We start from the raw sequence: 13,157 nt of genomic DNA on the forward strand, positions 1-13,157 counted from the left end.
TGGCAGAAAAATAAAAACTGACTAGGATATTTCGTAGTTATTAGTTTTTTTGCTTTCGTTTTTGTTTTGTTTTTTTTTTTTTTTTTTTAAAAAAAAACTTGATCCAAGAAACCAAAGAAAAAAAAAAGACATTTGCTGACAAATGAAAATGTTCACAATTTACTGTAAAGTAAGTTGGACTGATGGTGAGGTAATTGCAGTGACCCCAAATTTGTGTTGCCTGCATATTTTGGACTCATCTCTTATCAATCTAGCACAAAACTGTTCTATGAGCTGCCACAGACCATTGGAGATATGAGAAAGACATAAAACAAAAGCATACAAAAACAACAGTCTGCCAAAAAAACCTTTCAGTGCTTTCCCCCCTCAAAAGAATGTAACAGCACCTGAAGGCCTCATTATATCACATGCTGGAGTCCTAAATCCCTGTGAATTTTGTATGTGTGAGCGTGGATTGAAGGGTAGGACAGCCATATTGTAGCGGACCTCTGTCTGAACTCAGTTTTCTCCCCAGGCATGTTCACTAACAGCTGAGGCCGGCAGGGGTTCTGCCCTGCTGGCCCAGTCATTAGCTCCTCCACAGCACGCTCCCAAAGCTGTTCTGCTAATGGACGCCAAATAACCCAGCCAATCCCTCCAACGCACACATAAGGAACTCATATTCATACCACAATGGATGCATTGCTCACATCTACCATTCCTTGCATCCTCATCTGTACAAACAACTTGTGTTCGTCAACTTCTGTCATTTCCCCATTTTATTACAAACACAGTATTTCTTTTAACAGGGACAACATACAGTAGAAAACACACCTCTTTTAACAATAAAAAGCACTGATGTAAATTTATCATAACAACTATGATAAACACAGTTCATGTTACCAGGGGTGGGGTTAAGTTGTTTGTCATTTACACTGTTCAAGTGTGTGCTGAAATGTCATACCTGTGCTGTCCTGTCCACCAACAAGGGGTATAAGAGAATATGTCAATACACTTGCTGTATTGCAACATCTTGTTTTGCTACTCCATTTTTCTCAAAAACACTGCATTCATTTTAATTCCTAGTTTACATACAAAGATTCATGGCTGTTGTTCTTTTTGTGTTGCTTTTAAACCCCTGACAACTGGACAGCAGTGCTGTAATCTATCTTCAGCCATGTGACTCTTCCACCTGCTTACGGTGATGTGTTCTTTATACGGTGACAGCTTTCCTGATTTAGATTTAAGAAATTGCAATATATTGTAATATATCAAATAATAACCCTTGTGTAACGTGGTATCATTTCGCCAGATTCTTGCACAGCCCCACTACTGACTGGGTAAGATTAAGAGCTACATGGTAGTGTTCTTAACTACTGAGTTATTGCTCCTTTAACAGTTTGCATTACATTGAATACAAGTCTGACATGACTGGCACAACCTCACACTTCACTGTCATACACACAGGTAAAAGTACTGCATTCAGTAAGTATAAATAGGATAATCTGTTCAGACTTATGAGATGTACAACGTAATTACAACTTGAACTTTCCAAATATCCCTACAAGTGACAGTTAATGTTGATTATCACAGTAAATATGGTTCTATTTAAAACATTCACAAAAATCCACATTACACCAGCATTTTCATGGTATAAAAATAAGTTAAAAATCTGCATAAATATTTTACACAAAACAGTTATAAAATATGCTGTGTATTTTTTCACAAAGTTACACAAAACAGTTTTGTTGCAACATTGGGTATTAAGCATATTTTCGGTTTGGTTGCTCGTTTAAAAAACAAAAACAAACAAAAAAAACATTCATTTACGTTTTTGATGAACACAAAGGTTTTAAAAATTATTAGTCCTATTTTACACCACACCTGGCTACAACAGTCATTTCAAATCTACAAAAATGAAGAGGAAAAACAGGAGAAGTGCAGCATAGCAAAGTTTCACTTCCGTTAATTGCCACTTCACTCCCCCAGTTCAGCAGAGACAGATGAAGCGCGTCCCATCCCATATAGATAAACCTCCATGAACAAGTAATTCCCCTTAAGTATCGAGTCCACAGATGACTCCTTACAGGCTGAGCACAAAGACCGGAAAGAAAAGACAGAGAGACGGAGAGAATGAGTTGTTCTCAGTGTGTCATGAGAGAGATTACAGTATGACAAACGGGCTTCATGCTGGATGTTCACCGACTGAGCTGACTTCCTTTACAGACGCATTACACTGTGTATCTTACAGCTTTTTGCTTCATGAGCCACTAAGGTCATTTAAGAGAATAATGAATAATGACCTCATGTTTGAGTGAGACCAGGCAATGCCAAGGGTTGTAGCTCAAAAATGGCCCATTTGCCAATTAACTGGCTTCACGGTACACAGGAGCTGTGAAACTGTGGGCGATAAATAATCATCTACAATGATGTTTCACCACAGTCGAGTCAGAACCGAGTGTGGATGTATGAAACATTACCACACCTTCAAGGGAGCAGCATCCATACTGTAGTATAGACAAACGGCGGTTGAGTTAACAAGTAAGGGTGGATGTAGGTGGATACAGATCAACTTTGCTGTGAACTTCAAAAGCTGCGCACAGATGTTGATAAAATATATTTTTATGCATCAGTCGTCCCTTTCTGTAAATCTGTGACTACACCAATGCTGCTACAGACTTGGCAAATACATTTAACAATATAATTCAAAACTTAATTGTCTGGATGGATGCATAGTAGTAGTTGCTAGCATTTGTCTTCCATTCTGTACTGTTATAGTGTGCAATAGAATAAGGTACGACTTGTATACACAACACAATGTGTGGGGTTCTGTTACTTACTGTTAAGTAGACATTTTAAATTTTGTATTGTGCATTTAATGACAACTAACAACATACAGTTTGCGCAATTACTGTAACTGATCAACACAATTGCAAAGACTGGCTACAACAGAACTGCTTTTCAGCCAAGTACACACCATGATACTGTGTATGTGGAATGAGTATCTAAATATATATCTAGGTGTAGATCAATTTGTTTGGTCTATATCGAATGAATACATACAATGAACTGTTTCAGCTTACCTGCGCTTCAGTCGCTTCTGAGGAAGTGCTCTGGGAGGACAGAAAAGTTTGTGAGGCGACTGTGTATTTTTGGTATACATGTCATATGTAATGCGTTCATGTGTTTGACCTGATTTCAGTCCAGCATGCCATCCCCTTTACATGTGCAAGTTTATGTTTATGTTTACATGTTTAAACATCCCTCTATATTTACTGCCACAGGCACCTACCTCCTCGTTCATTTGGGGATTTCATGTATTAGAACAACCTTGACATAAACTGACTGAGTGCTGACGGTTATATCCAACTATGAAACCAGAGCACAGCAGCAGTCCCTGCAGTTAACTGAGCCTTCAGGTCTAATTAAAATCAGCCAGCTTGTGTGTTGATCAGCACACTTGCGAGCCATATATCTCTGGTGAGATGACCAATCTGTTATTTTAGGCGCATTGTTCCTCTTTCAGCCTTTTATGGTGTACCATAAAGCTAAACTTCTTTTTTCATCTCAGTGATAAGAGTACTAAATCTGAAAGAGCAGCAAAGGATTCAAATAATATCATAGCTAATGTTTAGTGGAATGTGCACTTGAAAACAGAGAAAATATAGGCATACCTTTGTACGTTTCTATTTTTAAATGATCAAAGTGATCCTGACTGCATCACCTCCTCAAATAAGTCTTTTGTCTCAATATTAATCAGCCGAGACTCTTATAAACATGAAATGAAGCCTGAATATATCTCCACTAAAGGAAACATTTCCAATGCATAAATGACATGCCCTTTCATCATCACTGTTTGACAGTGAAGAGACAGGTTTTCTCTGCATCTTTTCACTCCAATTGTGAATTTAGGTGTTACCTGATGGAATGAGGTGTAAAGGATCTCTCTCAGTCGCTTGCAAATACTTTCTTGTGGCACATAAATGTTTAGCACAATGAATCCTACTGAGGATTAGATAATGTTTACACATGGGCAACATGTGTTTGGCTAAGACAAAATGGATCTGCAGCTGTGTGTGCCTGTGTATCTGTGTACATGCGCACAAAGACGTTACTGGTGTCATTACACACACAAACCCACCTATAGATGTTTGGGTCTAGCAGCATGGCTGTGTCCTGCGGTAACTGAGACAAGTGCACCACTTTAGTCTTCTGTTGAGATCGCTCAGTTTCATTCACCCAAACGTCAGGCAGTCTGCAAAGCAACACAGACATGAAGAGGGGACATGTGGTCAGCAGGGTTTAAGCTCTAACAAGAGAGAGGGAGAGAAGACGGGAAGGTGAAGCAGGAGTGAGGTCAAACGAAGCAGGGTGAGGAAGATGGAAAAAGAGGCACACGTTAACACCTTCCTCTGAACACTGAGTACTTGAACAAAGCACTGAGACTGACACACAGACAAGCGGGTGCCTAGGTCTGCATGCACGCACACACACACACACCAACAGTGGTGGAAAAAGCACACTGTCCCCCTGTTAGCTATCAGATAACTTCTACATCATATCGTCATGAGTGTATGTGTGCATATGTGAGGTGCACACGCGCACGCACACACACACACACACACGCACACACACACACACACACGTGCATATGATGTACTGCACTGCACTGCAAATTACTGCACCTACAGCAGTGTGTTCCCCCCGTGAAGGAAGGGTTAGCAAGCACTGGTGTGGCAAGTCGAGGTGCAGGGGGAAACAAAGAGCTTAGCAATCTGACTGCGCCTCCCCTCCCTCCTCCAGCCACCCTGTCTCCACCTCCAGCATTCCCCTCGTCACTATGTGCGTCATCACAGGAGCCCCCAGAGATGCAGACAGACACATGTGCGCGCGCACGCACATGCGCTCACACACACACACACACACACACACACACACACACACACAGAAACACTGCAGGCAGCAGCTAGGCAGCCACCCAGCCAAATCGCTCATTCACATGCCTAGTCAGCCCATTCACTGGGATGGTGTGCAGGTAGAGCATGCAGCACATTCAGCACAAACTGGGTGAAGAGAGGAACAAAAGAACAAAAAAGTAACAGAACTGACAAATGACGAACAGGAAAAGACAAAGAGAATGGGAAAGAGAAAAAACTTAAGTGATCGTGTTAATGTAAAACAACTGGCTTAAACAGTGTCTGCAAATCCTTTATGGCATGTTTACGTGGAATCAGCCCCATAGGACTGTGTACATACTATTCAGTTCATGAAAATACCAATATGCCAGCTGTGATGTCGCATTAAACAAAATCCTTCTAGTTCTAATTGTTAGATACACAGATTGCAAACACAATTTTGTCCTAAACTTGAGCAGAATTTCATCAGTATCACAGATGGGTATTTCTTTCTGTCTGTGCACTTTTAATGAACGCACACAGATCAGAAACAACAGCGTGTGCAAAAAAACAAAAGAAAAGGACCCAGAGCCAATTACTTCTCTTTCTCATGACATGAAGTCAAAAGCCCAACATGCAAACTCATAAAACAGAAAGTTAGAAAAATGAAACAAAAGCTAAAATTAGAGATTTTCCAATATTTTTAAACTAGGACCCCATATTTACACATTATGGTGTGTAAATGATTCATGCTTAACCAGAAGTATTGGAATTGGCCCAACAGTTTGCCTCAGCTGGCAGCCACTACACAGCAGCAACGCAATCCTCTCGGGCAAAGTTACGTGGACAAAAACCACTTTTTTGCAACTCAAAGGCTGAGATTCCCTGAGAGTCACTCTGAGAAGACTTGCTTTGAAATCTCATGAGAGTTGAGTTGATGCAGTAAGTTGGACCTGCCAGCAAAAAATTTATTTCCAAAGTCAGGGCTGAGTATTGAGCTGATTTCAACAATCTGGATGAGGAAACAACTGCTCATCTTGTGAGACTGAAGAGTGATTCTTCTCCTCGAGCGAGACCTAAACAGTGTTTCTGGTTACACAGAAAGGATTTTACTCTTTAACAAAAAAGTCTACCAGAATGTCTCTTTAAGAAACTTGCCCATGCCCATGTGAAAGTAATCATGCATTGGTCTTAGGGACATGATGGCACTGATATCTGATCATTGTACAGTTGAAGTAAAGTATGGATTTTTGTATTTGATTTTTAACATTTGGATGAATATTAACAAAATTAAATTTGTTCAAATTTGTTGTTGTTCTACGTTTACATTTCTAAAATATAACCTTTACATTTTTTTGGTTCTGCTGTGTATGGCAAAAAAAGTGTCTATTCCCTTTAATGGTGGGGAGAGAATACAGTGGAAGCTGAGAAGAGGCAGGGATGAGACAAGAAACAGTCCCCTTCAAAGCAGCTTTACAGTTTGGGTTACTCTTGAGTTAGTGTCCTTGTGCAAAGCCAACCTTAAATGACAGAGGAGGACCTGCTGAGTGTTAAATATGCAGTAAACACCCATGTGTGTTTGTGTACGTGCACGTGTCCCACTCCAGAGACACCATAAACATGTCGGAGCGAGTGAGCTGTGGTACTGATGAGTAATTATACTCTGATGGATGTGAGGCACACAGGAAGGCTGGGGGTGGGGGGGTGTCAGCATGTCACACATATGCCACACATACACATATACACCCAAGTGTTCAAATCACTCACTCACACACACAAACACATTTTCAAAGACATCTCCACCTAGGACTCCATTCTGTCACACCAGGCCAAATAAAGACAAATGGATTTATTTTATTTTCCAGAGGAGACTGTTATTTGGCTTTCTTCTTTATGAGGCAGAAATGTATACGGTGACTGAGGCCTCTGCAGGGAGAGCTACCGGGGGCGCCTCACAGAGTGAAGCCCAGTCTCCCAGGCTAGATTGATAGCTGGATCCAGGCCTTGAAACTCCCAGTGGTGACAGAAGCAATAAGTTCATCACAAAGAAGCAAAGTGTACATTATATTGCTAACACATTAAATGGCTTTATATGGAACTCAGCAGGAATGAGTTCAGGAATTCGATATTCTTATAAACTGCATCATTCAGCAAAGCAGAGGTGAACTGGCTCATTGGGCTGGATCATGGACTGCAAAGGACATTGCAGCCTAAAGAAAAACTGGCCAAAAAAAAGGGACTGCACAGGTTAAGTACAATTACAGCACAGACAAAAGCGCACTATTGTAACTGCACTCCAAAATACCTTACAGATGGACACAGCTTATTCAAAATATTTGTTAGTACACTGTCATTTGGTATCACAAGTTGTGTTTCTTGGGCAACTTTACAAAACATCCTGCTCCTGCTGATGAATAATGTCAACAAAGCGGACGGAAGAAGAGGGAAAGACAAGGAGGTGGGGCAACCTGGTGTGTGTGTGCAGTGAGAGACCAGAAGTTTAGGTGTGTGTAAACAGTCTACTTCTACTCTTCCTCCTCCTCAGGCAGTATGTGCACGCATTGAAAAAAGAAAAAAAAAAAGAAAAGAAGGACTGGTAACTGCTTTTCAGAGTTGGAGCTTTTTTCCTTGCCTGATATCCACTCCTGCCTACAGCAGTTTTATGTTCAGCTCCACTGAGTGACACGTTTCTTTCAACTACAATTTTCCCCTCACGAAATTTCATGTCGAAAGGCGAGAAAACTGGAAAAAGCAAGCCAGCATTAAAGTGTATTGCTTCCTTATAATACAGAGACATACACACACACAAACACCTGAATACATGACAAAGACACTGTTGATCTTCCTCAGGGTCAAGCCTTAGGTTGTATCAGGTGAATCAAGCGCAGAGCCATGTTTAATTATTTATTACATGTTTCACTGAAGTCCTTATTTGAAAAGGGTTTTTCTTGCAGAGGTTTTTCTTGCAACTCCCTCAAAGACATTTCAGCCACCATGAAAGGAAAATCACCAGTGCCAATATGAAAATAAAGATAGCAATTCAAATTCTCTCTAAGTGTATTTAATAGAAATTTGTCAAAAAAAAACAAAAAAAAAAACTGCTAATGCGGTGGCAGTCCACTAAACTCTTACCCAAAACCGCCATATTTACAGGCGCTTAATCCACGGCTGGTGCCGGGGAAGCCAGCTTAGCTAGCGGTTTAACTTCTCTTGAAAATGTTAAAAGCCCTGAATTCCAACCGCAGGATCACGTCCCTCGATAATGAAGCGTGCTATGAGTGACACGTAAACAGTCAACCATTCAACAGGTGTGTTTAATGTGACACAACAACAAAAAAAGCCAACACAGCCAAGTCAGTCAAGTATGCAAGAGAAGCAAAATGAAGGCACGCAACAAATTCGTCCTTACACTTTGAATATAAGTAATAAATATTTTTGTTCTGAGTAAGGAAAGAACTTGTTTATATGACCGACTATCCCATGTGACTGTTTAACTTTGAGGTTAAAGGTTGAAGACTGGTTTATTACTGTAAGATCAAAGTAGTAGCTCCGTCATTGTTTTATGACACATATGTAAACTGCAAAGAAGCGTTTTCTTGTAGTTCCGTTTCTTTTGTTCTCTACATTGTTAGATCAGATATGTAACCATTTATGGTGCAGAATAAAACAGCAGTATCTTCTTTCATAATATCACAGCCGAAATCCAATGAAGCTGTATCATAAATTGATCATATCGTCGCTGCCCCGTGAAAAAAAACGTATCTCCAAAAATTCATTTTTTTTTTACTATGCACTCCAGTGACATGCGATTATTTACGATCCTCCAGTCTCATTTTTATGTCCCACCAAACTTGATTGCAGACTATTCTACATCTCCACTTAACACGCTAACGAAAGCTTTTGGTTCGCATTTTGTATTGAAATCAAGATAAATCATGGGCAAATAATAATCTGATATTGACATGCACACATCAGTTTGACTGATGGTCGTATAAATACACAACACATCAGTTGCTAGGGAGGAATGCGGACATGCCGTACAATGTAAAATGTCAAAAATGTAAAAAGTGGATATATGTTTCTTTTCCCCATCGGACAGCAACAATATATAAGCCTACCACTGACTCACGCATGATCACTGGCTGCTTGCTCAATGCCGTTCATGTGCTGCTGTTCCCCCATCAAACATGCACACAAAGAAGAGGAAGTATTTTCACACCTCTAAAGGATGTTGCTTACAGAGTATTCAGAGAGCATTGATCTGCCCTTGTGTGCATGCTGAATTAGTGTTGACAATTTGACATGTAATACGTCAAATGTAATATGTAAATACATAGACAATTTTGCAGTTATAACAGCTTCCACTCTCCTAGGAAGATTTTCCACAAGGGGTGTTTCTGTGGGAATTTTTGCCCATTCATGCAGTAGAGCATTTGTGAGGTCAGGCAATGATGTTGGACGAAAAGGCCTGACTACGTTCTACATTCCAGTTCATATCAAAAGGTGTTGGATGGGGTTCAGGTGAGGGCTCTGTGTGGGCCAGTGAACTTCTTCCACACCAAACTACCAAGTATGTACTTTTCCCAATACATAATAACTGTTTGTTAGCAAATTAGAATGCGTATTCTTACATTAGCCATACTAGCTTGTGATATTCCTTGTGCACTTTGGGAACAGTCTAAATATTAAATAAATATATAAATAAGTAAATGGATGGATAAATGGATAAATGTTTAAGTGATGAATCAATGTTGTGAATGATAAGCAACGTGTTTGTCCAAAATGATGTGTTGGGATGCATATAATGGCTCGAAGCGTTCAACATCACTGAGTGTGTATTCCACAATTATTCTAAAGCATTCAACAGTGAGGGGAATCCATTCACTCATCCATCAAAGATTAGACAGCAATTACGGTCTCTCTATCTCTCTCACACCACCCATCAGAATGGTTCATGTTAATCAGTTACTCATTAATCCAAATGGAGTTAATGAGTGTCAGCCAGGACGTGAATGGTTTGCTCCGGCATGAATAAACATGACTTCCCACATTCACTTGGTTAATCATTGACTCAGTGACTGGTAAACATACATGTGTAGCACTTGATCTTGACCTCAGCGTCGAGGGTCACAACACTTGAATGCAGTATAAATGACCACCATATTGCTTGTGAGACACCAGGACATTACACTGAGTCAAAGACTAAATATTAACTTGGCTGAACTGACACTCATAACTCCGTCTCAAAACAATTTACGTTCAGTAAATCCCTCCTCCGAACAGAAATTTCAGGCCTGTGATGTGCATGAGGCTGTACTGATACCTAGCATTTAAAGGCTGTGCATCATGGCAATTTTGTGGCCATTCTAAGACCGAAAATACAAAAGCAAAAATGTAATGAATGGATTAAACAGTGGGTTCATCTCCTCTAATGTAAGCTATAATCTTTGTTCAACTATTTAGCTGCAGTCTATTGGAATTTGGGTTACCCTGTGCAGCTCTGTGCAGCTCTCTTTACAGCCCAGTCACTCCACCAAGGTTACCTAAACTAGAGCTCAGGTAGTTCTCATTGTAAAACTCTTCTCTCTTCTCGTAATATCGATGAAATATAATGTGAGCACATATCTTTGCATTTCTCCTTATCATGCTTATAATATTAGAAATAAATGTATCCACAAAGCAATACAAGAAAAACAGTCTCTTTAGTAACATGACTACCACATCATGTCTGTGACACAGCTGTGGCCACAGAATAACAAGTATGTAGCCGTCCAGTGCTTAATGGCCAAGATCCCTTTTTACAAGATCCTTATTCTAAAAGGAGTCAACAAAAAATGGTTATCTCATTACTACTGGCCATTGCACAATACGTATTTTATTCAAATACGTATTGTGCAGCCTTACATACTGTATATGCTTAAATCTCCCAGTCAGCTTTTATCTGTCGGGAAATAAAACAACTACCTTCACAATTTAAAGATATCATTGTATATTTCCTCAAACTTTCTGCTATGGATTTTTTTTGCATATTAATGGCCAGAGAAGGCCAAATATATGAGACAGTAACATCACTGATTTGATATAGCCAAAAGGCATCTCGCTCTTGTTTTCTGTCTTTCTGTTTGAGTCTCTCCCTATCATTCACTTTCTCCGGTTTCATTCTGCCTCTTCACATCTCTCTTCCAAAACCATTTTGTTCCCACTCTCATTTCTCACTTTCCTCCATTCTCTGTCTCCTCCATTCTCTCCCTCATTCATTCTGCCTCAATCTGTCTTTGGGTCTCAGTATCAATCTCCATCTATGTCTCTCTGTTTGGAAGTAATCTGAGCAGTCCTTACTGATCACCAAACTTCATCTCTCTCTCTCCCTCCCCCTTTACCTCATTATTTCTATATGCACAAGATTAAACTCCCACATGATGGGAGAGGAGGAGAGAGCAGAGGTGGAGCAGAGAGAGGAAAATGAAAGAAGAAAAGAAAGGATGGGAGGATGAAGCAGCAGAGGGCTGAGAGAACAAGGGTTTAGCTACAGTATGTTCAACGGAAGCTGTCAACTGCAATCTACTTCACGATGCTTCATCGCTGTCTCTTCGCCCAGTGCCATCTTTGCTGTTATTCTCTTGATTTTCCAACCTCTTCTTTGTCTCCCTTGACCTTGTTCTTGTTCCCTCTTTTAACCCCACCCTCCCTACTCCCATCCTTTTCTCCTTACTTCTTCTCTTCTCCCACCTCCTTCACCCTCTTTCATTCTTCCCCTCATCCTCAGAAGCTGTGCAGTTAATGGAGGTGTGGGAGTGTTGGAAGTGTGTGGGAGCTTCCCCTGAGAAAGTGCCCTGCTGAATATCACAGTGTTCTGTAAAGCTCTTTCTTTCTATGACACAGACCCATTTTATAAGCGCAGTACCGGAACCTGCGTGCCCTTCTGCCCAATTGCTTAAATGAGCGGGGGTTTAAGTTGCGCCAAGCCTCACCTCGAGTGGGCCCGATGAGGTTAAGCTGGGTAGGCAGCTAGTGAGGATCGTGCGAAGCGGCTCATCCCCCAATGGGCTGAGAATGATTTCTTTAGTGCAAGTTCATCCAGAGGTCACGCCAAAATACTGTGATGGAATCAAAAACTGGGAATTGATAAAAATTTTATTTGAGAATCACGAAAAAGAAGTAATGTTGGATTCTGATCCCTGTTTCTAACACTTCGGTGGACCAACTCAAGGTTTACCTGAGAAAGACCAAGCCAAGCACAGGGTACAGAACCAACAGCAGACAGAGACAGACTTTCTAAAGACCAATTCCAGTCCCCTGCAGGCACGAACACGAGTATCACAACATATCCCACAGTATGTTCATCCTGGCTGAAAATAAGAGCCGATACACTGAGCTCCCTTTGAGGAGAGCCCTAGGGCCCTGTATGATATGGACTATAAGGGGACCTGGACTCCTCACACTGTGAGATCTCCACAACAAATACTGGATCAGCCAACAGAAGAAGGTTGGGGAGATTTATAACAGGCCCTGACATGCAGGAAGGCCATCATGCTGAGTGCACAACTGGATGAAAAGGAGAATCGTAAAACTATCAGAGCGAGAAACATATATGTTGTTTTTGTTCACTTGAACATGCATGAACCCCTGCTGCTCAAAAAAGGAAATGTTTGTGTGACACGTCCAGGCTTTACACAGTAAGCATGTGCAGGAGATTTATTAATGCGATACTGAGTTGTCTGTTTGTAAATCAGTGACACTTTAAAGGTTATCTACAAATTTTAACGTGTTTATGCACACATTTCTCCCATGCATACAAAACCTTTACTATACTCAACAGTATTTCAAATATACCTTCACCAGTTCCCCAACAGGAATAAAGCTACAATGAACATGCAGTTTACTATAACAGCTACAGGGATTTCAAGCACTCACTCTGTGGAGGTTTTTATTATTTTGGTCAAAACTAATTAAAACCATTACATTTTGATCTTGAAAAACCAGAACATACTTCAAGATCACAGGCTGTTAGTCAAATTTGATTTGGTTGCCAAATTTTGAGATGATGGCTCTTATCTAATACGAGCCTCTCAGACTCTGTATCTATTTATTAATTGAAATGAACTGAAACCAGTGCTGAGTTCAGCACATGTCTGGTGACACAAACAGAGGAAGCCGGGCCAGGCTCCAACTGCCCAGTCGAGTCAGCAGTACTTTGTGGGTAACGGGTAGAGCTGCAGCAGAAAGATAACAGCTTGAGCTTGCCTGGCTTCAGGTAAAGTTTGGGGCATTCAGCATACGTTA

The 13,157-nt window shown here is 40.6% G+C and overlaps 2 protein-coding genes across 9 annotated transcripts in view; both read right to left on the bottom strand.

Annotated features, from left to right (window-relative positions):
* LOC124061601 (cGMP-inhibited 3',5'-cyclic phosphodiesterase A-like) overlaps positions 1–4,179 on the bottom strand; it is a 112,409-nt gene extending 108,230 nt beyond the window's left edge. The window contains exons 1-2 of the mRNA XM_046393613.1: positions 4,121–4,179; positions 3,063–3,092 (exon numbers count right to left, since the gene is read on the bottom strand). The gene's annotated coding sequence lies outside the window, so the exon portion shown is untranslated. The remainder of the gene's footprint in view (positions 1–3,062; positions 3,093–4,120) is intronic.
* Positions 1–13,157, bottom strand: part of LOC124061602 (zinc finger protein aebp2-like) — a 49,065-nt gene that overhangs the window by 22,092 nt on the left and 13,816 nt on the right. For 3 of the 8 annotated variants that reach the window (XR_006843780.1, XM_046393615.1, XM_046393614.1), the window contains exons 7-8: positions 4,121–4,234; positions 3,063–3,092 (exon numbers count right to left, since the gene is read on the bottom strand). The exons of 1 other annotated variant lie outside the window; for it this stretch is intronic. Coding sequence is in view for 6 of the 7 variants with exons in the window: in XM_046393615.1 (XP_046249571.1) it covers positions 3,063–3,092; positions 4,121–4,234 (144 nt within the window). In the remaining variant the exon portion in view is untranslated. Of the gene's footprint in view, positions 1–740; positions 2,070–3,062; positions 3,093–4,120; positions 4,235–4,931; positions 5,084–9,457; positions 12,420–12,684; positions 13,088–13,157 lie in introns of those variants that run through there. 4 more of the 8 variants (XM_046393616.1, XM_046393619.1, XM_046393620.1 and 1 more) reach the window with 4 other exon arrangements.

This window comes from Scatophagus argus, chromosome 7 (assembly GCF_020382885.2).
Source record: "Scatophagus argus isolate fScaArg1 chromosome 7, fScaArg1.pri, whole genome shotgun sequence".
Classification (NCBI taxonomy): Eukaryota; Metazoa; Chordata; class Actinopteri; family Scatophagidae; genus Scatophagus; species Scatophagus argus.